Raw genomic sequence first — 27,500 nt, forward strand, 5'->3', positions numbered from 1 at the left:
CCTAACCCCTAAATAGAAGTATGCACAAAATAATAGCAATGTTAATCAAACGTATACTCACTATACGCAAACGTATGAGAGGGAATAATCAGCAAAACGAAAAACAAACCCTGCCGGCTGCGGACAGCGTAGCACCAGGTGTAGCAAACAGCAGTATGCAGCAATGTATATCAAATTAAACGACCCCCACGGGGGGGCCAGTGGTAGCCATGTCCCTCGACGCTATAAGTGCCACGACCATGACCCCCTGAGTGTGCGCCCTTGCCGTGGGGGGGCTGCCCAGAGATGAGACGGAGAGAGAGAAGAGCGAGGTCGCAATACTGCATGCCGATGACAGACGGGCCCAGGTTTCAGACCTGGGTGGCCTGTAAGCACCTGTACATGGTACATTGTGAACCAGATGAACTGTGTCCAGTATGTGTGTTTCAGTGGCCAGAAGAGTATATGAACTGATTACAACCGTTGTGAATGTCCCCGCAGCCCGCACCTCCTGTATTTACTTGTGGCACAATTGCAGATTTTCACATTGTGAGAAACCGTGTTTTAAAGTCGTTTGGTTTTGTTTATTTTGGTTAAATGTTTATTTTTAGAATTTAGTTTAGTTAGTTATTTAGGATTTCATAGGGATTTTAGGCTTAAGGCGTTTTTAATATAACTGTATTTTTCTATATGGCCATTTTTAGAGTGCCCCCCTGTATTAGCCCAATAAAAGTTCTTATCCTTGTGTAACCCCCCAACATCCTGTTTCAGTATTCAGTCCTTCCCTGAGTTTTAAAGTTATTTATGCTACCTGGTTTTAAAGGCGAACCTGTGTTGACCTTGAATGACAGAGTGTCAGAGTTCCCTTAATTTACTCTGCTGATTAATCAAAGGGTGGCGTAGTTGGCTACAAACATTTTTATTGAGTATCAGTTAATATGCACCGCATTTTTAAAACGGTGCATTCTGTGTTCTCTTAAAAAGTGGTTTTTAATATTGATAGTTTATTTGTGACTGAGTCGGCCACACGTCACACATACAAACACACTCAGGTAGTACTGTGTATTTATATTTCTCGTAGAGAACGGATGTAAGTTCTGTAAATAAGAGACCCTACAGTTGTGCCGTTTGTAAATTATCTGAGAGAGAACCTACGAGTGTTGTGTGTGTGTGTGTGTGTGTGTGTGTGTGTGTGTGTGTGTGTGTGTGTGTGTGTGGAACAACCCAGCTAACATTTCCCCGCTAGCTACCGCCTCCCGCTGTCGCCTTCACAGCGTAGCACGCCCGGGCGGGCTTGGACTTCCCCCCGCTGTCCGCGCGTCAAACGAAGAGATTTTTATTCCTCTGCGCAACAGTGTGCATTTACAGCCCTCGTGACGCTGTCCTGAGGCTTGCCCCCCCCGCCCCTCTCTTCCTCTCTTCTCTCTTTCTTTTGCGCTCTCTCTCTCTCTCTCTCTCTCTCTCTCTCTCTCTCTCTCTCAGACAAGGATGTGCATCTTATGTATAAAATAAATCAATAATAATAATATTATATTTTGTAGGATTATGTTTTTTTTTAAACTAATATTGAATATAATTAAGTGGATTATTCTTCTACTTCTTCTTGCAGCTATATTTTTAATAATAATATGTACCTGCAGACTATAGTAATTTATTTGTAACACTTTACTGTGGTCGTGCAGTAAATTCACCCGTGAAGCCCCCCCCCCCTCTCTATGGTGAAGCCTGGGACCGAGGCTTCACCCGGCATGCATTGCGGCTTCTCTGAGTTGTTGTTGAGAATTGAGAAATGAGCTAGGAATTAAGACAAGACTCCACAGTCCACAACAAAGGCTTATATTTCGCCGTTTTTTTCCGGAGAAATTCAGTTGAAAGGTCAGTGTATTTTTATATCTGATATATACTGTGTGTAGTTTAATTGCACGTGTTAGAATCGTTTCGTTTCCTAACGCTAGCAGAGGGAATAGATTACCGGTATAGCTATAGCTAGCTAGCTAGCTAATCTATTGTCTAAGTAAAGTGGTTTAGTAGCGAACAATAATAATGTATCATGATGTTCTTTTCTAACGTCTTCTTATGTTGATAAAAGTCCACAATTATTCGAATTGGATAAGATTTGATACGTTGCTTGTGTATAGGCTACATAAACAGCATTTTTGCTGTAAATCACATTTTTTGTCATTTGTTCCAGAACTTGCACCATGAAACGCATTTTCTAACGTAAGTATAGGCCTACTGTGATGACTGTGGACTTAAATATCAATGCTAATTTTCATCTTTATTAAACTGCCCTGTCTCTGCTCTGTCTGAACAGTTATTTGGTGGGAACCACTGAATTAAGTAATTACTTTTTGAAACAACTGAACGTTTTTTACTGAAAACAAATTTAAATTTTGTATCTTTGTCTTTGTCTAAACTTCTCAGGACTGGAACCCTGCGTTCTCTACCACCCTGACCTGGTTTCTACTCCAGTTACATCATGGCAACAACAACAGCAGCTACATAACAAGGTTAAGCCATATATTTTGTGTAACTTCTGTATATATTATGGCCTTTGGATCCTGCTGAAAATAGCCGATCTACAAGCTCTCTTGCCTCAAGTTTGCAATGTGTAACTGTGTACCATTGTTAATTTGTTACCATCATGACATTTTAAATGACCGAGGTGTAGAAGGGAGATGAGCTTGTAGATCTGCTATTTTTCAACAGCTAACAGCTTTTAAAATAATGTTTAAAACCTATGAGGCGACACAGATGCGTCGATGGTAGGTAGGCCTATTTCAGAATGCCTGAATTTACACTTGGTTGCATGGTGAAAATAGTCGATCTACAAGCTCACGTGTTGTGAGCCCTATACAAATGCAATCCATATCAATTTTGTATTTGATTTTGTTCAAATTACAGATGAGGAGGTCACATGGAGGAAGTGGAGATGATGGTGATGGATAAATAAAATTCATAATAAAAATGGTAAGAACATTTTAGCACAGGAATAGAAATTAGAAAATGGCTGGGTTTTACCCACAGGGCAACTGTTAAATCATGGATCACAAGCCAGAGAAATGATTACGGTGAAAATAATTTATTTAATTAATTCTGTGATTTCAGACGAACTTTCGCTGGAGGAAGACCTATCGACTTCAAATGCAACCTCTGCTGGAAAGGCTACCACCAGTCGGGTTTCCCTGACCCTCTACTATACGCAACATCCAGACCTCAAGGAACGCACCCAGCTTTCCGTGCTTGGACATACAGACACGGGGACATACACACATTGCTACGCTCAGAAACTCCTGACTCCACTCAGAAGAGAATTGGTGTTTTAAAGACTTAAGCACTTAAACTTGAGAACTGATATGTCTTCTAAATCCTCACAGATTTTAGTTAAAACGTTTGCAGCAAAATAATATATATTTACAGATTTGTGCCACATTTTCACGATGTTTCAAAATGAGCAAACTCGTTTTCAACAGCTTACAGCTTTTTAAATAATGGTTAAAGTGGCTAAAACCACTGGATCTTGGACTTCAGTGACAGGGACCTGGGGTCTGAGAGCCGGAGACGTTGGACAGGGTGCATTTTGGAACTTCTGCTGGCGGCCACCACCAGTCAGGCTTCATAAAGGAAGGAAACGGACAGGCATGGCAGGCAGCTCATCAAACGGTGGTCCGTGGCTCAAATGCTGAATAACTTTGGCATGAAAAGGGTTCAAACCCACCGCTATAGGGGTTTCCAAATGGACTCTTGAATGTATGCTGCACTATTTCTTGCTCAAAAGGTGAATCTCGATTGTGTGTTCTGTTTATTGCTTGGTGTTTTATAGAAATTAAACTTGAGAACTGATTCCACAAAATGTCTTCTAAATCCTTGCAGTTTTTAGTTAAAACGTTCACTGTGTTTGGGCCACATTTTCACGATTTTTCAAAAATAGCAAATCTACAAGCTCGTGAGCCAACAATGATGCTTAAAGTGTTTGAATGGTATGACTGTTTTCTTGTATTCTAAACTTGGTTGTTTACATATTTTTTCTATGTGCCTAAATTATTTCATTGTAACCCTTTTTTTTCCTAATAAAGAAACAAAATTAAGTATACATTTGCTGCTTTATTATGTTTCTATAAATATGTGGGAGGGAGGTGAGCATGGGGGAGGAGGGGTGCGCGGTCGCAATATATATGGGGGGGGGGAGTGGTGTCATAAGACAGCTCCACGCTGTCCTGCTGCTGCCTTCGTTAGCTGACGTTCGAGTCGCGGCAGAGAAGCGGGGCGCCGGCTACACGCGCGTCGGCGCGCACGGCACACGCTGATCAAGAACGACGCGGCCACATCGTGCGACGCGCCCGGCGGAGGACACGATCGGCGGCGCGCGGCGACCGCCTCCCGCAGGCGGCGCGCCATGACTTGCTAGCTGGGAAGCTGCATCTCCTTGGAAAAATGGGAACTATGCACAAAAACGAAGGCAAACCCTACTGGAAACTATATTGATAAGTCCATTTGACCATGCTTAAATTCCAATTTTGTGCATCTCTAGTGGTTTCCTTTATTCTTGAAATAATATAATATGTATTAGTATGATGATGATGATCAATTAACCAGAATAAACAAATAATTCCCCAGACACCTTTTACATGCAAAAAAGGGTATACTTCGAGGTTCTGAAAGAAAATCTATCACATCCTATTATTAGTCAGTTTATCTCAGGTTTCCACTCGGAATTCACACCTGGCCCCATACTAATTAATCGCTCGACAGTAATCATGTCATTAATTAAGCCAGTATAAAACCAGCCTAGGGAGCCTATAGTGCCGGAGAGAATGGCCAGGAGGTGCCAGCCAGCTGCTTCAGAGTAGTGTACAGATACCAGCCGATCACGTCTAATATGCCTTCTGCCCAGGCAGGCACAACAAGACAGCATCACTGACACAAGACTAAACACAACCAGGGGAATCCGTGGTGGTTTAGATCAGGTTACAACTTCGGACTGATTCGGATCTCCTGAAATCCGATTTGAATCAGATTTGTCGCATTTGTAAAAATCCGATTCCATGTGACTTTTATTTTTATTTTTTAGACTTATTAAATAAGTCAAATATAGGATTCCAATCTGGATGTGGCACAGGTCTGATTCAGGCTAGGGCTGTCAGTTCACCTCTATAATCCAATTCGAATTTCATTGCTTAATTATTTGTAATTTTCGAAAATATTCGAATATTTACATTGTTTATTTTAGCTCATATTTAGCCTATAATAATACACAGATTGACGATGCACGTTCTGTCCACTAGAGGGGCCCCCCTTCCAAACGTCAAAGCAGTACTTTCAGCCCATGTAATAATGGTTTTCGGCACAAAATAGCGTGTAAACTGTTGTTTTATTGAGCACAGTGCACTCAGCACGGTAAGATTGTCTGTCTATAGTGCAAATGCATTTTACAGTGAACGTTGTATACTTCTGATACAGTATAGTCTGAGTAGTTTGTAGGCTAGTCAGGAATCATGAACGGGACATTTTCTTTTTTCTTTTTAAACAGAATGATTGGGCTAATGGCTATCACGATGAACAGGCCATCATAGCAATGAAGATATATAGAGAAGCCTATATTTTGCGCTAAAGTAATTGTTGAATAACACATAAATGTAGGTTTTAAGGCTAGAATGGCATTGTAGTGGACTATAGTGAGAGGCGAGATTGTCTCTCCTTCATTGCGGGACTGCAGGACTAGTCTGGAGATAGTTAGTCATGGATGATCAGCTTCAGACAGTCAGTGTTTTGGTTCGTACCTGAAGTTGTGCATTATCTCCGCTGTGCACAGCAGCACAGGGGAACTGTCTTTTATATCCATGGTCGTTTTCAGTTGCTTTCCATGTGCAACACAAAAGTAGTCTACCATGTGTTTGTTTTGGTAATAGCCTACTGCAGGCGCAGCCATGCTGATTCACGTAATCGCGTAGGACAAAATGAAACCAGCCGGACCAACGTTAATGGTTTAATGCACGTACAGTAGGACCAGCATTTTCAAACTGTCCACAAGTTGCGACGGACCCGACGGTACTAATAAAACATGTGAGTGATTCTTAGTCGCAGCGCGCTGATAGCTACACACTAGTAGTGTGCGACTGTGCATGCGTGCAGAGGAGGGAGGAGGTGACGAGGCGCGCGTGTGCATGTGTGCGTGAGTGCAGATGGGAGATTTCACAGCGGTAGATTCGTTACTCAATACATTTAGTGAGCGGATAAAATTACATAAAACAAAATTAAAATATTAAATAGAATTAATAAATGATAAAAGCTCCATTCGAATGGCAATTTTAGTTTTCGAATATATATATATTTTTTAATATTCGAATTTCTTTCATATTATGAAATTCGTTCTGACAGCCCTAATTCAGGCTGGATTAGGCTGCCAGTGTAAATGGGGCCTTAGCAACAGTTAGCACGGAGATTGTGTGCACATCTTGTGCCTGTATTTAGGCCAGGTGCTGGACATCAACAAAAGCCTTGCGGACCTCCAGTGCAGTCAGTGACTCCACCACCCTGCTCCTCTTGTACTTCTGGGGGACCCGTCCATCCTCCAGATCCAAGAAATGCAAAGTCAGAGAGTGCATATAGTCGGAATTAAGTGTCTGGCCGGAAGCACGTGTGAGTCTTAACCGGGCAGTCCCCCATCTTCATGTGAGGAATCAAAACTACGTAACTAGAGAACTCCCACACTGACTGAAACTAAAATACAAGGACAAACTGTCAGGAACATGGACAAACATGTAACCAACCTAAACATACACTCAGTCCCATTAAATATCCAAAGTCACATTAATACAAACTTGCCATAGCAGGTGGGTCAGTGACTCAGTGGCGAAGGCAGTCTCTCACCATGGCAGCAGCAGGGCAGGAGAGAGGAGATGGGCAAAGGGGAAATAGAGGCGTGGAATGGGAGTACTAGGCCATCTCAGGGGCAAAACCAGGTGAAAGCACTCAAGACAATCAAGGAGAGCAGATTGGCTTAGAGGGTAATTAGGAGCTGGGAATGGGAGGAGTCAGGTCTACAAACTGCACAACCTACAATTAATTTATAGGTAAATTTGTTCTAAATGCAATTCAATCTTCGATTGACATTGTATGACAGGATGAAGTATGTAGTATTCCGAAGCCAGTAATTGAAAAACAATCTTTTTAAGTGCATGATGCAGCTCAGTAGGTAGTTCATGTGGCGCAACACACCCACTGAGAGCTTGATTAAGGGGGGCCTTGAAAAGTCTGGCATTTGATAACAATGCACACTTATATTGCTTACGAGCAGGGGTCATCACCATGTTAGCTTGTGGGGGGTCCTTACAAATAAAATGCTGGAGAAAGACTATACTAGTTGCACTCCTAATACGCCATAGTGTTAAATATGTGTCATACATATTCTGAAGAAAACCTGAAGACTTGACATTCAGTAAATACATTCAGTCCTATCTATGATCAAAATGCTGAATAAGAACATTAGAATGGTGTGTTGCAGAAAATGAAACAATTTGCCACGGACATGTAGACACATTGATGACCCCTAACAAGCATTACGAGCGTGACTGATTGATTGATTGGTTAACTTAATGGTGCATTTATATAGCGCCTTTATCCAAGGCCCTTTACATAGTTGTGCGTTACATTCACCCATTCACACACACATTCATACACCGATGGTGGAGGAAACCATGCAAGGCACCACCAGCACATCAGGAGCAATTTGGGGTCCAGTGTCTTGCTCAAGGACACTTCGACACTAACTCTGGGGGAGCCCAGGTTCGAACAGAGTGGTGTTTACATGCTGTTTGACAAATATAAAAAGTGTCATGGATTTTTTTCTCAGTCAGGAAATGAGGATTTTGTTTATTGTCAGTGTTGCACCTTCACGTTTGTGTTGCATCTCTGTGTATCTACAGCACCACCATGGGGTCAAAAAGGGAAGTGATACTCTCTCTCTCTCTTCCAGCATTATATTGATTTTAAGTGGAAAACGCATTTTATGTTTCATTGAATTATACATTGCTTCATCATATTTTACATTCTCCTGTCTCTCATTTGGAAAGCAATAATATTATAGCCAATGGTCTGTGGAAAATGTTATTCATTCATTCTTTCATTAATTTTATTACATACATCTTTCAGGTCAGGTCACATACTGTACATTGAAATGTCAATAAAATACAAATACAATGAAATTACTTTAAAGATGGGTGCTGGCGGCGTGTTTCCTCCTCCGCGTCATCAGTGCCCATACCCGAGGCGGTGTTGGCGAAAGGGCCTTTCTGTGTGGAGTTTGCATGTTCTCCCCGTGTCCCCTAGGGTAGGTACCCTCACAAAAACATGCAGTAATGCTGGTCTCTAAACTGCCTCCCCCTGGCCAGCCGGGGCGCCTGATGGATGGGAATGGAACTGGTTGGAATAACGTGTTCCTTCCATGCGCTACGTCCAACCAGGGAAACCCCCCCCTGTCAGGTGTAAAGGAGCAACTTGGACACTCAGGCATGAAGGAAGCATGAGTTCAAGTCCGTTGCTCTCCCCAGGTTGGCGGAGGGTGTGTAGAGCCCAGGATCACATTAGATAATTGACACAGGGGTGAAAAATGGGTTACAAAATCGTGGGATAAAAATTATATAAAAAAAAAAAAGATGGAGTGCCACCATTTGTTTCTACCCTAAAACATGATCATCAGGTAGGCTATTATTACAATATAAGGGGGAAGAACTTTTTCCAAAAAGTGTACAGTATTTGTTAAAATCATGCTTTTATGTGGACACGCCCACCAGTTCATTAAGTATGCCTGGATTGCCTGGTGGGTGGTGATGGGTGGTGATCCACCTGAACTGAAGCCACACCCACAGCTGTAGTTGTATGATAAAGGGGGAGGGGTTAGGGGAGGGGCTGATAGTGTGGTGTCACTATATTACTGTTTACTTCATTGGCCCGTTTGACTGTCAAGGGTTCAGCCTCCAGGGAGAAACCCTAAATACAAAGTTAATACACCATTGCACATAAAAACAACTCCAGGGTTTCTAATGAAGTACTGTCACCTCATAGACACATGAAAAACTGGAAAAAATACAAAAATTGTGGCACTCCATCTTTAAATTAGACAATACTGTAAGCAAGTGCATCCAGCCCAGCATGCTACAGTATAATGATAAGCATAATAACAATAATTTATATTTCATGTTATTTTACTAAATGTGCAGCAACAGTTACTGCAGCTACATTTGGGTGTGCCATGGTTTCTTGGCAATTTAAGTGTATTACATCGACGGGTCAACAGCTGAGTCTGTTTCATTTCTGACTGTGTCTGGGCCTTACTCGTCTGCTCCGTCTGCTCAGCCAAAGAATCCTCTTCTTGCTGTGTTTGTTTACAGAGACAGAAGAAACACTGCATCACTGATCAGTAACACTAACACACTACGCAAATCGTCTTTAAGTCACTATTGCATCATACTCTATCACACACACACACGCACGCACGCACGCACGCACGCACACACACACACACACACACACACACACACACACACACACACACACAGTCTGCACCTTTTTCTTTAACAGTGTATAGAGCCTCCATGCCACCTATGATGTGGTCAGCAACATGACAGTGGAACAGCCAGGTACCAGGATATTCAGGACGCATCTTCACCGTCTAAAGAAGACAAGAAACACTTCTAGTGGGTTGTCCAAACATCTGTTTGTTGTGTTTCCTGTTTTAATCATGGTCACAAATGTGTGTGTGTGTGTGTGTGTGTGTGTGTGTGTGTGTGTGTGTGTGTGTGTGTGTGTGTGTGTGATTCAAGGTGAGCGCAGACGAGGATTATACCTGGAACGTCGCTGGCAACAGGTCAAAAGCATCAGTACGATGAGGACCTCCACCCAGCTGAAGAAGGAGAGGAGGAAGAAGGCAGAGGTTAAGGAGATAAGGAGATAAGTCTAAAAATACTAAATGGTGCAAGGAGCAACTTGGACACTCATGAAGGAAGCATGAGTTCAAGTCCGTTGCTCTCCCCGTGTCCCCAATATATGGGGACTAGGTTGGTGGAGGGTGTGTAGAGCCCAGGATCACATTAGATGATTGACACAGGGGTGAAAAATGGGTTACAAAATTGTGGGATTAAAAAAAATACTAAATGACCCCTATAGGGCCATTTTCACACTCCCAGTTCATTTAGCTGCGTAGTTAATGTTAAGTGAGGTAGAAGGAATGCAGTTAGTGCTATGACTTTGCGTGGGTGTGTGTGTGGACTGTGTGTGTGTGTGCGTGTGCGTTTGCGTGTGCCAGCGTGCGTGCGTGAGTGTGTGTGTGTGTGTGTGTGTGTGTGTGTGTGTGTGTGTGTGTGTGTGTGTGTGTGTGTGTGCGCGCGCGTTGCTGTGTTTGTGTGTGTACTGCAGGCCTACCTTATATTCCACACTGTGGCCATGCCAGTGGGCTGTGTGTATGTCCACTGTACTGCCCATTGCCATCAGATACCAGTAAACCTTATCACCCACCTCCATGTTCAAACCAACCAGGTTACTGTACATGAGACCGTTAATCCCTGCACATAGACAGAGAAAAAACACACACACAAACACACGTGAAATAGACAAATTGGGGAGTCCGGTGGGTGGCACAGGGGTAAAGTTCCTGCCCGCCGCCATGGAGACTCGAGTTTGCGTGTTTCGAGTACACGCAGATTAGACACACCAACGCAACGGACCGACATGCGGAAACAACGGTCGGACTTGCGGTCGAGCATGCGGCCACACGTGCTTGTGGTTAGGGTTAGGTTAGGGAGGTAGATTGTCGGTCTTATAACAGTTGGACCAATAGTAGGTGTAAACTAAAGCCTGTACCCATTCCTTCACCGGCTTGGCGAGGCATTCCAAAGAACGAAAAACAACCCATGAAGGGAGGAGCTGGAAGGAGCTCTGCGGCTTGTGATTGGGCCGTCAGTGGGGTAGGGCGCACTCAGACGCTGCTGAGTCGCCTCAAGCAAACTTCGCAACGTTCAACACGGCAACTCGCTCGCTTTAGCTCGCTCAGTGGTGTCTCTCGTGGCTCAAGTTCGCTTGAGATGGCGTCCCTCTGTCACGGTCTATGGTGAAAGTCCCTCCCTTCGTGGGGCAGAAAACTGTGTCGTGGTTGAGTCATGTTCCACTAGAATATGCGTTATGTCGTGTTGTCTAGTGTGTGTGCGTGTAGTGTGTGTAGTGTGTGTGCGTGCGTGCGCAGTTTTGCGCACATGGCACGCGTGCACCTCACCATGCATCTTGTTGCTCTCTATAAATTTGTCATCATCCTTCAGATTGCTGGGAGGGTTCCTGACGTGTTCTCTAATGTTATCATCCAGGTACCTTTTAAAAAACAAGGACGAGAGACAAGAGCAAGAAACTAAGTATTGGTTCCTGATATAAACCATTGTCACATCATTCCCTGTTCAGAACAAACTGATATAAACCATCACATCTTGTAAATAACTGATCATTCCCTGTTCAGAACAAACTTCCATTAAACAGCAGAAATGGGAGGGTTATCATGGCAACGCCAGTACTGTACGTGTGAATGTACATGTGTACAAAATTGAAAGTACAATTTCTGCAATGTAGAAATAAAAGTCCAGTATCTAAATTTAGCTAAAAGTACAAAAGTATCAAAAATGTAGTACGTTTTCAAATGTATTTTGAAAATAGCAGATCTACGATGAAATTCTCCAATTAAGTAAAAAATACCTAAATATTTTACTTAAGTACAGTACTTGAATAAATGTACTTTACTTCGTTTTACACCAATGCTCCATAATGGTAGATTGGAGTCAACTCACGCTTTACTGTATACAGGTGTCTTTTCTGTTGAGGCGTTGTGAGCTTATACAGTAGATCTACTCTAGAGCTATTTTCTGCGAAAGTGGTTAAGAATACCATTTCCTGAGGACATCAAGTGATTTGTCATTAAGCAATGAATTCATTTTTTTGCCAAACCGGCCATGTCCAAATCATTTCTAATTTCTAATTGATTCCATTTAAGATTTATATCACATTGGATTTGTCGCACAATCAAACTCTTGTGAAGGTAGCGGTGCCCTAAACAAACATTAAAGTCCATAGACTTGGCTGGCAAAAAGAATGTCCGTTCTTTGCTTCCAGTAGTGAATGATGAAGGTTGTTGCGGGTTGCATATCCAGTTAATTATTTTTCACATACTTCTGATTTAGTTTTTATTCAGACCATCAAGTCAAAGTCATACACGTTACCACAGTGAAATGTGCGGACGGTGAGCTGCAGCGTGCGCCACGCTCGGGAATCATTCGTTGATTTGACCCCCAATCCAACCCATTGATGCTGAGTGCCAAGCAGGGAGGCATTGGGTCCAATTTTTGGGAAGCACCCTATGATCCGACGGACCATTGCTCCGAAGGAGCATTGGTCCGAGGTGCGCTGGGGGTCGGGAGAGGGTGGGTGGTTAGGTTTAGGTGTCTGCCCCGGGGGAGTTTAGGGTTAGGGTGAGGGTTTGAGGTAGGTTGTCGATCGGACCAATGGACCGTCGGCATATTGACGCGGACCCCCAATTTTTACAGTCTTTGGTATGACCCGGCCGGGGATCGAACCCCCGACCTCCCAGTTTCAGGGCGGACACTCTAACCACAAGGTTATTACCGTAATTCTCAACCAGTTCAATGAAAGGCAGGGGTAGTCATTCTCAACCAGTCCAATGAAAGGCAGGGGTAGTCAGTCTCAACCAGTTCAATGAAAGGCAGGGGTAGTCATTCTCAACCAGTTCAATGAAAGGCAGGGGTAGTCAGTATACAGTGCTAAGGTTAAGGATTCCGTAGCCACTCACCAACTCTTATTCTCATCAAAGACCAGGAAGAGCATAGCAAATTCTTCTGTTTCCTTCTTCAGACCTAGAGATCTGGTAGAAACACAATACAAAGACATTAGACGTCATATAACATAGACGGTACAAAACCACATACACTTCCTCACTCCCAGAAACTAAACCTGAAGACTATAATAGAGTAACATGTTATACATTGTGTTGCTGTATAGACTGATTTTCACAAACACACACACACACGCGCACGCACACACGCACACACAGCCACACACACACACACACACACACACACACACAGCATGCACGCATGCACACGCACGCACACACACACACACACACACACACACACACACACACACACACACACCACTGAACTATAAAATGTATAATAATGCAACATATTCCAAAAATGTATAAAATATACATAATTATATGAATGTAAACAATCATATATACAGTAGGCCTACTTAAAATAATTACCATGTAAGGCTAACATGGCCCTCTAGTGGCTAAGACTGAAATTGTGTGCATATTTGACACTGCCTATTGGAGAGAGGCATTTATTGTGCTTGATAGATAAATTGTTGTCTTACCAAAGGCAAGAAGAAGAACCCTTTTCAGTGAATTAACCGCAGACTATCTAGTGTCGTAGTTGAAATTACTTAATAAGTAATTTACACCCACTGCGTACGGTTGAAAAACCTTCATGGTGTTTGTTAAGGATTGTGGAAACAAATGTAATGTTGAAATTCTAATTCACTAATTCAAATGAGTACATTTTTTATTAGTTTAATTGGATGAATGCAACAATATTTGTGCTTTGGTAGAGACATTGTTTTATCTTATATCTACTGGGGACATGAGCAATGTACAGTGTACAATTGACTATTGGTATTGGCCGGCTTGACTATTGTCTCCATCAGGCTGAAGGCATTGGGGAGAGAGTATGTTTTCCTGTCCGTCCGTCCGTGTGTGTCCGTGTTTGTGTGTGTGTGTGTGTGTGTGTGTGTGTGTGTGTGTTTCCAACTGTCCATCCATCCATCTGTGTACAGCTAATCTCCGGCACCGTTGGCCCGGCCGATGCCAAACACTGCACAAACTCTCTGGATGCCAATGACCTCTGCCCCAAATTCTTCAGAACGGACTGTTATAGGCCGCTTTTTTCTAAACACATTTCATTACATTACTCTTACTCTCTTTCTGAGCTCATTGTGGTTTGTTCTTGCTCGGGTGTGCATGGCGGCATCCGGTCCATTTATTGACTTAAATTCTGTTACTCACTTGTGACATTAATTGTCTCACCTGTAGTGTTAAACCACTCACCTGGCCCAGCTACGCCGACAGATCACCAGTGGTCCAATCAAACCACTATACAGGTCCTGCAGGAAGATACGAACACCATTATCTTTGTGTGTGTGTGTGTGTGTGTGTGTGTGTGTGTGTGTGTGTGTGTGTGTGTGTGTGCGTGCGTGTGCGTGCGTGCGTGCGCATACCTTTTCCACATCAGCAGTAGAGTAGTAAGCCCCAACAGAGCATGCCTCTTGCTGTTCGGTTGGTCCAGTATTCTTTGTGATGTACCAGTAGTAAGTGTGTGTTTCACCTGCCAGGTGCAAATTACCAAAAAACACACAAACAGACTGGTTTAGAGTCTGACTACTTCAAAACTGTAGCCGGTAATTCACACACGCACACACACACATGCACACACAGTCTCACACACGCACACACACACACACACACACACACACACACACACACACACACACACACAGACAGACACAGCTTGTTTCTGTACCCGCTCTCTCTAGTCAAGGGAAGTCATGGGAAGCCAAGGGTATGTATTGGGTATGTATTGACAGAGTCAGGCTAATTGTCTCTGTCGGTCAATACCTGCTGGGGTGTTGTGGACATCAGGGCTGTCCGTCTTTACTCCATGAGCATGGATAGAATAAGGTCTGGAACGCGCCATGTTCTTAAAGACTATCTTTATCTTATCCCCCACATCAGCATGAATCATAGGACCTGAGGAGAGGGGAGGGGAGGGGATGGACACATATATTTAATGTAACCATTTAAACTCTAAAGAATATGTGTGTAAATGTTTTCTGTGCATTAATGTAAACCTACCCATAATCCCAAGGTGCTCCATGTCAGCTGGTCTTTCCACCTGCTTGGTGAACTTATCGTTGGTAAACTGGCGGTAGACCACCTTCTTATAGCGAGAACCTATGAACTTACCCTGCTGGTCTAAAAAGTCTGCACCAGGACTACGAGAGAGAGAGAGAGAGAGAGAGATGGGGTTAGGGAGCAAACATGTTTGGACAATATAAAGTGTATTATATATCTTCAACATTTTATGTTTTTTGGTAAATTAATGCCCTACTTCAGAGATTGTAGCTTGGCTATTTTTGCTATTTATTTTTTAATGAAAGTGGAAGTATGGTCAACTGGGTGTTCACTCTCCATTCCGACATGCTGCAACTCCGACATGTCGGAATGGGGGGATGTCGGAATGGCGGGATGCACCCGGTCAACTGTGTCTGTGGGTTTCATGAATATTGAATCAAAGAAAAGTATAAGCTTGTGACTTGTTAAGATACGTGTGTACTGTAAATAAGAACTACATTGGACTATTGGAACTTAACAATGCACTCATTGGAACACAGGTTATTTTTTAATTGCATGTTTGATGTTATTTTTTAATTGCATGTTTGATGTTTCCTACATGTCTTCAACTCACTCCCAATCTTCCGCCGTAGTCTGAAAACTCGTAGCACTTGCACAAGGCTCGACAACCTTACAGGCGTATACAAAGGCTAAACGTATGTAATTTAGAAAGCATTTATAGTGTATGCTCATAGCTTCACTGTACAGATATTCTACAATTAGACAGATGCTATAGGTTATTAGCTTGCTTATGATTCTTGATGACTATTTCTATGTATGTGTTGTTCTTGCCTACTGTAAATTGTTCTGGATTAAGAGCGTCTGCTAAATGCCTATTGGGTTGCATGTCGTTTCTGATGTGATACCTATTTGCCAGTCCATGAAACATTTCCGTTTCCCAGGTGCGGTTGGGAGCATAATCCCAGGTCATTTCCATGGCAGCGATGTAGTAGGTTTTGGAATGGAGCATGATCTCTCCCTGACGCTGAAACAGGCTGCACTTCTGCACAGTGTAGTCGGCTCGCATCCCACCCTGATAGTCGGCTAGCATAGCTGACGACACCTCAAACTGACCTGGAGTACATATTATATAATGTCATATATTACTCTGTATACTTGTGAGTTGTGAGGATTCAGAGGATATCAACATTTTAGTAAGGCAATTTCATGAATGGCATTTTAAAAAGTTAGTTTTTGTAATATTTAACGATAATCCTGTATTATGCTGTAAAATAGCCGACAACGCACAGCTGTGCTGTGACATGTTGTGAGTTTACCAGCACACACAAACGCAGTGCTTTACTTTACCACCAGATGTGTGCGTGCATTGTAGTTACACTTACAATCACGAAAAGATTCAGGTTGGGGTTAGGATTAGAATTAGACATTTTAGTGGTTAGGTTTAAGGGTTGGGGTTCGAGACTTCGAGTTATGATTTACAGTATAGCATCTCTACAAACTCACAATGTGACACGTCGTGATCTTGAAGATAAACTACTTTTGGGTTAGGGTTAAAAATTGCAACAAAAAAAGGCATTCATAAAATCACTGTCCTAAAATGCTGCTGATGTCCCATGTCCTTTCTAAGCATCTATTATAACAAGTGCAAAGTTGTCACGTGCGAAAAAGATGTGCGCACAAGCCAATGAAAAGATGTGCCCATAAGATGTGCCCATAAGATGTGGCCACCAGCCAATGAAAGACAACCAAAGCCAACATGTGCGCACCAGCTCTCAGCCACTCCCCCTGTGCTGCTCTGATCTCCGAGTCTCCCTGACAGTCCTGTCCACTGTCCGCAGGAGAAAAAAACAAGGAAGGAGAGGAATTGTCGCCTCACGATTTTGCTTATTCCTTCTAAATCTCTGTATATAAAATATATATAGTTAGATCAACATTGTTCTTCGACACCGTTCGCATTGGCCATTTCGCCTGCCAGCCATACTGCCGAGTACTTTTGATTGCGCACACACACACACACACACACACACACACACACACACACACACACGCCTGGCTTGCACACACACACACACGCACGCCTGGAAGCCACGATATCTCTACACGGCGGCAGCGAGACAGGACGTTATAATCTTGAGTTTCATTAAATAACTGTCTTTCTCCGCACGCGCACGTGCGCACACAATATTATTCAAGTGAAATGCGTAACGCCAATAATGGGCTAATATAGGCTACCAATATGTGGGTAGCCTACAGGGATTTACCCACGGAATGAATATATATATATAATCATCTATACCAGGGCTGCCCACACTTTTTTTTACTTGAGAGCTACTTTCAAAACGACCAGCTCATATACCCACCAAATAAAACTATCATCCCATTGCTGAAAATAGTTACAAATTGTAATTGAGGAGCCTTTCATATATAGGCTACATACAGTGGTGTCCCTTCGTCTGTACCAGGCTGACTTCTATAGGTTTTGAAAGGTACCTTTAATTTTTGTATTCTTTATTTACCCAGGGAAGTAGCTGAGCACAGGTGCTCATTTTCAGCAACGCCCAGAACATCGAAACACACACACACACACACACACACACACACACACACACACACACACACACACACACACACACACACACACACAAAATGTCATGTCAAAGGTACCTCTGGACGCCACACCTCTGATGGGTGTGGTTTAGTGTGTTTTTTTCACCCACTGTGTAATACAATAAATGGACGGTAGGTGGCAGTAGTACAGAGGCCAGAGCAACTATAAGACAAACGCACATGGAATGGGAAATAAAGGGGGGGAAATGGAAATGGTAGGGTTTTTATTTTTGGTATTTGACTTTGCTACTGATGATTGTACGCAACAACAAGTATTGCATTGTGTGTTTGAGCTGACAGGCCCTTTTTGATGTCAATCAATCAAGTCATCTCAGGTTATCTCAAGTGGCAGATGCAAAAATCGTTTTATATATTAAAATTATATATATTTTTAGGGCCATGTCATGTGGTCTACCTGCAAAGCCTTTGTGATCTATACTGGTAGATCGTGATCTACCTTTTGGGCACCGCTTAACGTCAGATCAGCGGTTTTGTCGGCCAGCGCCAAAAATGCTCCCCAACAGCATAATCGGAGACCGGACAGTGTGTATGAGCCATAACGTGTTGACTACACTACACTACACTAATAAGGACACATAATAATAACTAATAACCCATCCGTTACTACATGTGGAGTCAACTCCCGCAATTTCCTTCTTCCCATAGTGCGCGGCAACGTGACTCTGGGATGAGCGGCCGCGAAATTCTAGTAGAAATACAAATGTGTGTGCGTGCCGTCACTGCTGTGCACGCATGCAATGCATGCGCTATGTACCCACCCATGCTGTCAGGCTCCATTGTGACAGTGTGGGATATGTGTGGGAACACACTGATGGTGTCACGTCTGGTCTGGCGGTAGAGGAACCGGTTTCCATGGAAATAGAGACTGTGGATATCGGCCTCCGAGCCCAGTCCCGATAGGTGCCACGTTACTGTGTCCCCCTTGCACATGGTCAGCCCTGGAAGGTTCCTGTACACAAAGCCATTGATGGCTGAGAGAGAGAGAGAGAGCGCTTTTAGGGTTAGGGCTCAACTTTGACCTTGCACTGTGCCCTTGACCTTTTTAATAATCTTAATTGGCATTACATCATTGTAATAATACTCCAAATCAGATCAGTCCGATAAATGCAAAATACAGACAGACACCTAACAATTACATAATACAAAATAATATAATATAATTATATAAGGGAATCACTCATACGCCGAAGGTTCTACTGTAGTAATATGACTAGTGCTGAATGACAGAGGTTAACACTTAGCCCGTCAGCATTTATTAATAACTGGATGTTACCGGCTGCGAACATAAGATTGACGAATCGACGATGCTTGATCACTCCCTGTCTACCTTCCGGACTGCTAAAACATAATGGAGGAGGATCACATCTCTGGGCCGTGGAATAAACCTTGTTTTGACCAAAAATGCCATCTTAGACAAGGGATAGGAGTGTTATTGACAACACCAGCTAGCAACCCGATGCTAATTAGTAGCATTACGACTACTTGATCAATTAAAAGCACTATAAAAGACCAATTGCCGTACATCAACGGCAATGGCGGGGAGTGTAACATTTATTAATTGCTGTAGATCAACGCCAATGAGAATAATGCACACTCAAACAAGGTAGCTTCATAACCTTAGAGTATATATTAATAGAGACGGCACCGGATTTCTCCTCCCATCCACTTGCATTAAGTTGCTCAAAAGCGCATGAGGCGATTTCACTCCTCCGTCCATGTAGGAACAGACTGCATTCTGGGATGGATTGGGCCAAACACATGCGCTGGCCACTGACTATCATTGCACGCGTTCACGTATGAAACAGCGTTCACGTGTCATCATGAACACGCGCAATGATAGTCAACGGACCAGCTCTGGCCCAGCACTGCAATACCAAATTCGGCCACTATGTCCATTTCGCCTCAGGGTTTCCTCCGGGTGCCGTCTCTATTATACTCTAAGTTTATAACGTGTTCACAACTTACTTCCTTTTTGTTCTTCATCATGACATCATCAATGCAACACACCTTTACTCATTAGGGCCCCCTATAGAGTACCTCAGTCCATACCCCAGTATATCACAGAATGTACAATCGAGAGGTTGTTTTAATAAATAAAACATAATCATAATTTAACCAATGTGTATGGTATGTTTTATGTTAATACAATATAACTAGCACATCTGCATCACTGCATGGAGGTGGTTTATAGACCCTGGTGCATAAGAAGACCTACTGGTTCATAGCAGGACTGTCTGAAGTGTATAAGTGCAATATTTCCACTTGACAAGAAGTCATTATGTTGTGTAAGTCAAGAGCCGTAAAAAATAAGATATCTTGTGCTGCAGACCTGGGTTCCAATCCCAAGCCAAATTCCAATAAATGCCTCTTACTTCAGCGTGGCTGGTATTACGGTGAAATTGGTCAATAATGTGACCATCTTGTGGACTTCACATGAGGTGAATTGAGATATGGCAATATGTGGCCTAAATACCAGTAGTCCAGTCTGTTGTCTGTTAATTCACAAACAGCGGTGATTTAGGTTTGGACATTGATGTCATGGTAAGTCCACAAGATGGTCACATATTTCGGCAGGTCACCAATTTTACAGTAACACAGCAGTTAGGACAGTGGATGGAGGAGGTGAGGAGGCAGACATTTTAGTATTAGAATTATTGTAGTATTGACTGATCAGGGCGATAGAAGCGTATTATGTGCGTGTGGCCATGCACATGCGTTGAGACCGTGGGTGTGTGCGTCCCCTCCTCACCATGCATCTCATTACTCTTTTTAAAGTCATCATTCTCCTTGTCAACGGTAGCAGGAGCCATGGCGTAGTTCTTGATGTTTTCGTCCAGATACCAGCTAAGGTTCTCATCAAACACTGTGGCTAGGAGATTGAACTCCTTATTGTAGTTCTTCTGTTGAAGGAAGGAAAGAGAGGGAGTGGGGAGAGAGAGACAAAAGTGAGGGAGAGGGAGAGAGAGAGAGAGAGAGAGAGAGAGAGAGATTACAAGCATGCACAGAGCCACAGACCTTTACATTGATACCCTCATGCGTTGACCTGACGAAGATGTTATAGTTACATTGAAACCTCTCTCTGTTTTACATGCACCCTGACAAATGTGACCAAATTTGACTGAGGGACTGCCATTGTTTTTTTGTCATGTCATGTGAAAGCAGGGAATCATAGCTTCAAATCGACATATTGGTTGTTCAGTTTGACCCACCGATTTTGGAGATATGGCTTATAGAGTAATGTCTTACAGAAAACAGCGAGTTGAGAAAACAGGCTTGAAAGGTTCACTTCTGTGGTCTCTAACATTACACCTAGCTACATGTTCAAGCATTTATTTCATATTTACATGTCGATTTCAGCTCTGACACTTATTTCAGACATGCTCTAGTATTGGAAGAGTCTGCCTGTGCTATTAACTCATTACAAAAAATGAAAAAGGTTTTCTCCTGGATTTGCACGATGGCAGGCAGGCTCTCATTCAAATCGGGTCACAAATGAAGAATATAACTGTCTGCTCCAGTGCCTTCATTTTTACCAGTCCTGTTCCTGAGACCAGCCTAAAATATAGGCTTGAGGTGCGGTGGAACCCCCTTGTCCTCGTGCCTAGTTTGTTTCTAAACTGGATTCAGCTGAGAATTAATTATTCTACCCAAGAGTCTCCCGGCTCTCACCTGCACTCCTTTCTTTAGAGCTTTGGGTCTACAGACCAGCAGAGGTCCCACCAGGCCAGAGTTGGTGTCCTTGACAGCGTCGACTGCAGAGTAGTAGAGATAGCTCAGGCAGTCTGCCTCCCCTTCCACTGGCCCAGCACCCACTGGCACCACCCACTCATAGGTGTGCTTGGTGCCAGGTCGGACCAGAGAAGCCGGAGGAGGAGTCACCAGTCCTAGAAAGAGGGGGTGGGGGAGAGTTACTTTTTCATCGCTTTTGTTGACCATGTATTTGTGAAAACTGTTTTAGAAGAACAATAAGAATATGGACTGTACTGTACATTTCATGTACTCTGGATCTGTGAGGTGCGTGCCGATGAAGACCATAGAGATAATTTATAAAACCATGATTATGTACTGTACACAATAGTAGCCTACATTGCACAGTACGGTATCAGTCTGGTGTCTGTTCCCTACACTGCTGTGTTCCAGAATAAAGTAATCATAGGTATTTTTAATTCACTAATAAATTCATTATTAATTTATAATTTGTTAAATTGGAAAAAGGGCTTCGTCAAGACCTGGTGCAGGCGGTGAGGAGATACGGCGGTGTTTCAGACAGACAGACAGACAGACAGACAGACAGACAGACATTGTCTGAATTATAGTATGATGATGATGAAAATGGTTTTCATTAACTAAAGTCATTTTGAGTTCTTGTGCATAATGAACTATGATGTAATTACATTGGAAAAACCAGACAATGCTGCAAATTGCATTTCGATGTTATACTGTAGCCTGTAACCCACAATGAACTAATTGTGTCGACAGCTGGCCTACAAGATTGTATTATTAGTTTATGTTACGATTGCTGTCATATCTACAGTACTATCTGTGATGTAACTACAGTAGCATGGTATCATTCGCTGTATATTATGTATACTTAATATTGCATGCATCTGGCTGCTTTAATATATTCAGTAGCCTAGTATCTGGTCAACATATTCGCTGTCCATTGTGCAAACAGGAGATGTGATTCAATTCATTACGTTAGTGCTGGTAGGGTTTCATGCTCTAATATATTCTTCATCGCCTTCTAGCTCAACCTTGTTCTGTAGACAGTCTGCAGGCCTGTTTATAAGTCTTGTAGCTCTAATGTGGTTGTTTTTTGGGCTGGTGCCGACCACAAGCAGAAAACAAAACCTTGTGACAAGATATTAGAAGTGGGCAATTTGATATGGAGTGAGAATGGTCATTAGGACATTATAAAGCTTAATTTCATTGCTTTGTCTCGCCACCTCCAACTGTTTCCAGCCGGTACACCGAACCCGCCGTCACATTCTACCACCAACAGCAGCCCCAAGCAGGGGCCCCCAGCACCACATTCAGCCAGCAGCACCACTTCGGCAGCTCCGTAGCGCCCGGCACCGCGATGCCAGCGCCCCCCGCTAACTATTCATTCCCACCAGCCCAGCTCGCCCCGGCAGGAAGTGCCAACTTCAACTTCCAGCCAAACGCTCAGGCAGAGATCTCCGGCACCGGGATGCCAACTGCCCCAGCGCCCTTCCCCCTCCACCAGCAGTTCCCCACTCAGTTCCCAGACACAGGTCCCGCCATCCAACCCGGAGGGAACTTCACCCTAGCCTCAGCCATGCCACCCTCTCGCCATCCCCAGTCGTTCTCTTCCCGCCCATCTCCAGTGCCACCCAGCCTCTGCCACCAGATCCTCCAGGGTAAATACATAGACCTCGCCCTCCTCATTATGCCATCCATCTCCGATCCCATCCCAACCTCCCCAGACGGACGAAACACAGACAAAAGGAAACCCAACAGATCCAGAGAGCTCTCCCCCATCGAGTTCACTTATGCTTTTTCCCTCCTCAGAGACGTTATCTGCTCCCCGTACCCCGCCCGCCGCCAAGAGCTAGACGACTACATATCAATCATCACAAACCTCGCTCTTCGCTTCGGAGGGGACGGCTTCTATAAATATCACATACAGTTCGCCTCCGAAGCCGCAGCCTAGACAGCGAGCTGTACTGCCGCACCTTCGCGGCCCGAGCTTCACTCCCCTGCACTCTCTGCCTGGCTCCATCGCACCCAGCTTCCACCTGCACCGTCCCAGCTCACGCCAACCCTCCCCAAGGCTCATCCAAGGCCTACAACTCCCGCGCCTCCGCCTTCACACGCCTGTCGCCAGCCCCCCCATCCACCACGCAAGCCCAGATCCCCTCGCTCCTCAACCCATCTGCCAGCTTGTCCTCCGCCAACCCATCCATCAACGGAGTAGATAAGAAAGGCAGACCCACATTCACGAAAGGGGGTAAACCAATTTGCAACAATTACAACGACGGAGGTTTGCGGGATGTCTTCCTGCCGCTTCCTCCACATCTGCACCTACTGCGCCGGAGGCCACGCCCGTCCAGGCTGCGCCCACAACCCCGTCAAATTCGGTAAGCACCTCTCCACACCGGTCAACATTGCAGCACTCGCATCAGCCCTCCAAAATCACCCCGACCCCGCTTTCGTCCAATTCCTCATCCGCGGCTTCAGCGACGGCTTCCACCCCGGCGTCATAGCTCAACCTTCATCCTCCTTCACCTGCAAAAACCTCCAGTCCGGCCTACAGGAGCCGGAAGAGGTGGATCGTCTCCTCGCCAAGGAAGTTAAAGAAGGGTTCATGATCGGACCTTTCGACCTTCCTCCATTCCCCACTTTCCGCATCAGCCCCCTTGGCATCGCCACAAGGAAATACTCCGGCAAAAAACGCATCATAATCGACCTCTCAGCACCACACGGCACCCCAGTCCGGAGCATCAATAGCCTAATCCCAAGCGAAGACTTCTCCCTCCGTTACATCTCCATCAACCACGCCATCGCCCTCATTAAACTTGCCGGTAAAGGGTCCTGGCTAGCAAAGGCAGACATCGTCAGCGCCTTCAAAGTCTTGCCAATCCATCCCGACTTCTGGCACCTCTTCGGCGTCCGTTGGAAGGGATCCTGCTACTTTGCCGTCAGGCTCACCTTTGGGTGTAAAAGCAGCCCCAAACTCTTCGACTGCCTGTCCGAAGCCCTCTGTTGGATCCTTACAAACACCCACAAAATCCCTTACCTAGTCCATCTCTTAGATGACTTCCTCATCATCTCCCCCCCCTCATCCCCACCCGCCGACGGCATCACCACCCTCACTTCAGTCTTCAAGGAACTAGGAGTCCCCCTGTCCATAGAAAAAATGGAAGGCCCATCCCCATCACTCGAATTCCTCGGAATCACGCTCGACACAGTACAATTTCAAGCCTCCCTGCCAAAAGAGAAGCTCGACAGGATAACCCTCATCATCTCCAACTTCCTCATCTCCACCACATGCACCAAACACCAGCTCCTCTCCCTCCTGGGCCACCTAAACGACGCCATCCGAATCATTCCTTAAGGTCGAGGGTTCATCTCCCATCTGTTCTCCATCGCCTCTTCCATCCCATCCCTCACCGATACAATAACACTGAACTGCTCAAGCCGCGCCGAGCTATGTCTCTGGCGTCATCTCCTTGCCAATTGGAACGGCATTTCTTTCTTCTACGAAGATCGCCTCGCCCACCCCCTGGACATCAACCTCTTCACGGACGCCGCTCCTTCCGCCGGTTTTGGGGGCTTCTATAATGGCAGATTGTTTGCCGAAAGATGGCCCCCGGAACTAGCAGGAGAATGCCTGGTCCCGTCCTCAGCACTCGCTGAGATTTACCCCGTCGTAGCAGCTGTCGTCTTGTGGGGCCACGAGTGGTCCCGCCAGTCCATCCTCATCCACTCGCACAACATCGCCGTCATTGATATCATCAACAAAGGCCGCTCCAACTCCCTGTCCATCATGCCGTTCGTGCGCCGCCTCACATGGCACTCCGTCTCCCACCAATTCATCCTCCGCGCCGCTCATGTTCCCGGGTATTCAAATGCCATCGCTGACTCTCTGTCTCGTTTCTCGTTTCAGAAATTCAGACGCTTGGCCCCACTTGCAGACCCGCTTCCAACCCCGGTTCCTCCCTATTCGGCCCTGACGTTCAACCTGTGAACCCCGCCCTGCTCCCCCTGGTCAACTCCTCCAGGATCCTCATCATAGACAGTCTGGCACCCTCAACCCTCTCCTCCTACTGGACAGCCTGGCAAAACTACCGCCACTTCCATAGCACATTCAACCTACCATTCCCGACGTTCGATCTCATCACCCTAACCAGTTTCATTACCCACTCCTGTTCAGTAGCTCACATCAGAACTCCCTCCATCAGAGTCTACCTCAGCGGCATCGCCTTCTTCTCCAAGCTCCTAACCGGCAGCCCTAGCCAAATCACCAGCCATCCCCAAGTCTTGTCCCTACTCAAAGGGCTCCAACGCCAGGAACCCACTCAAGCCCCCCGTCGTCTCCCCCTCACCGCAGACCTCCTATCCACATGCATCGGAACACTCCGTTCCGGGTACAGCTCCCCGCACGTCAGCAGGACCCTAGAGGCCATGTTCTTACTAGCTTACTCTGGCTTCTTGAGGTGCTCTGAATTCACTTCCTCCTCCCAAGCTTTCGACCCCCGCCGTGACGCCCGTATCTCAGACCTGTCGCCGCACTCAAGCGACACCCTGGTCTACCACATCAAACACTCAAAAACAAACCAAACCGGCCCCAGCGTACCCGTCTTCATCTTCAAAAACCAGTCAGCCCTGAACCCGTTCCAAACTCTCTCTGCCTACCTCTCCTAACGGAAGTCCCAGAGCCACTCTCCTTCCGATCCCCTCTTCTCCTCCGAGTCCGGCTGCGTCGCATCCAGACAGTGGTTCCTCCAACATCTCCGCAACGTACTCGCCCTGTCCGGCCTCTCCCCACACACTACTCGGGCCACTCCTTCAGGATCGGAGCAGCCACCTCCGCCTCTCGCAACGGCATCCCCGACCACCTCATCCAAATCATGGGCCGCTGGTCCTCCCAGGCGTACCTCCGCTACATCAGATCAGACCTGCAAGATCTGAAGGCCGCCCAATCCCGTCTCCTTAATGAGGCTTTGGGGGTCTGACGTGCCTCGGGAGCACGCCGGGTCCCCGAGGCTTCCCCACCTCTGCTTATCGATGCCGCCGCTGGCCCGTCGTGGGCCATCTGTCTAATCATAACCATGCTATTCCTTCCTAACATTTCAATAAATGGTTAAATGTTTCCATTGGTGGTGTGGTCCTTGATAGTGAAATGGAGTTAGAGATAACTGAAATTCAGGAGCAGGACCACACCCCCAATGCAGCCGCCTCCATCTCCTATCAGCCATCTCCAATCAAGCCACCTCCACCTATATAACCAGCCCATCTAACCACTGGCTCTCCCCTGTTCTCATTTCTTCTCACCCCTCCCCCCCACCCCATTATCTTCCTACTCCCCCTACAGGTTCCTAAAGGGGGTCTGACGTGCCTCGGGAGCAGGCCGGGTCCCCGAGGCTTCCCCACCTCTGCTTATCATCGATGCCGCCGCTGGCCCGTCGTGGGCCATCTGTCTAATCATAACCATGCTCTTCCTTCCTAACATTTCAATAAATGGTTAAATGTTTCCATTGGTGGTGTGGTCCTTGATAGTGAAACAATCGATATTTTTCAACTCACTTGGTTCTCTCCTCAGCTCACGCAGTTTCTTATCGGTGTGGGACTCTGTGGAGGGGGAGAGAGAGAGAGTTAGAGAGAGAGAGAGAGAGAAAGAAAGAAAATAGTGTAAAACTAGAACTGCATTCTGCCGAGTGCATACTTGCTTGTTGCACACTAGTAGGCCATAAATGGCCTACTAGTGCGCAAGCAGAGCGCGCAAGTACTTTCGACCGCTGGAAACTATCACATCTCAGTATCTCTGTGAAGGAACGTTTGAAATGTAATCATTACGTGTAACTATTTTCTACCTAACTACTTTATTACAGAAAAATGAATCATTGATATGTGATGAAAAAAAAGGTATATAAACTGAATTAAAATATATTATACAGTATAATTATTTTATTACTTATTGTAAATTGTCAATTGTTTTAAATGTATTTCATTTTGTACTATAGTGATATTAATACTAAATCATGATCAGAGTAATATGTGTCTCTAACTTCAATTTCTGTAATAATACTTTCAAATTTGTTGAAATATACATGATCTAAAATACTTCCGAAATCTGTAGTTGGATTTGTATTTAATTGTTTAAAGCCTAATCTTGACATGAAGGTCTTTATATTTATATCTCAGTGATGACGTAAGAGATATGGTCATCTGTGTAGTCTGGTCC

General features: G+C 44.9%; 1 protein-coding gene across 1 annotated transcript in view; it reads right to left on the reverse strand.

The window, feature by feature from the left end:
* Positions 1–9,280: 9,280 nt before the first annotated feature.
* LOC308310439 (ceruloplasmin-like) overlaps positions 9,281–27,500 on the reverse strand; it is a gene marked incomplete at its 5' end in the record, with an annotated part of 28,425 nt that continues 10,205 nt past the window's right edge. The window contains 15 exons of the mRNA XM_080756782.1: positions 9,281–9,352; positions 9,544–9,649; positions 9,824–9,880; positions 10,399–10,538; positions 11,246–11,337; positions 12,821–12,892; positions 14,141–14,196; positions 14,311–14,417; positions 14,708–14,839; positions 14,945–15,084; positions 15,850–16,057; positions 18,331–18,543; positions 20,322–20,472; positions 21,242–21,456; positions 26,843–26,887. Coding sequence (XP_080612908.1) covers positions 9,330–9,352; positions 9,544–9,649; positions 9,824–9,880; positions 10,399–10,538; positions 11,246–11,337; positions 12,821–12,892; positions 14,141–14,196; positions 14,311–14,417; positions 14,708–14,839; positions 14,945–15,084; positions 15,850–16,057; positions 18,331–18,543; positions 20,322–20,472; positions 21,242–21,456; positions 26,843–26,887 — 1,757 coding nt within the window. The 3' untranslated portion in view covers positions 9,281–9,329. The remainder of the gene's footprint in view (positions 9,353–9,543; positions 9,650–9,823; positions 9,881–10,398; positions 10,539–11,245; positions 11,338–12,820; positions 12,893–14,140; positions 14,197–14,310; positions 14,418–14,707; positions 14,840–14,944; positions 15,085–15,849; positions 16,058–18,330; positions 18,544–20,321; positions 20,473–21,241; positions 21,457–26,842; positions 26,888–27,500) is intronic.

The sequence above is a fragment of the Protomyctophum bolini genome (genome assembly GCF_963924005.1).
Source record: "Protomyctophum bolini genome assembly, chromosome: 22".
NCBI lineage: Eukaryota > Metazoa > Chordata > Actinopteri > Myctophiformes > Myctophidae > Protomyctophum > Protomyctophum bolini.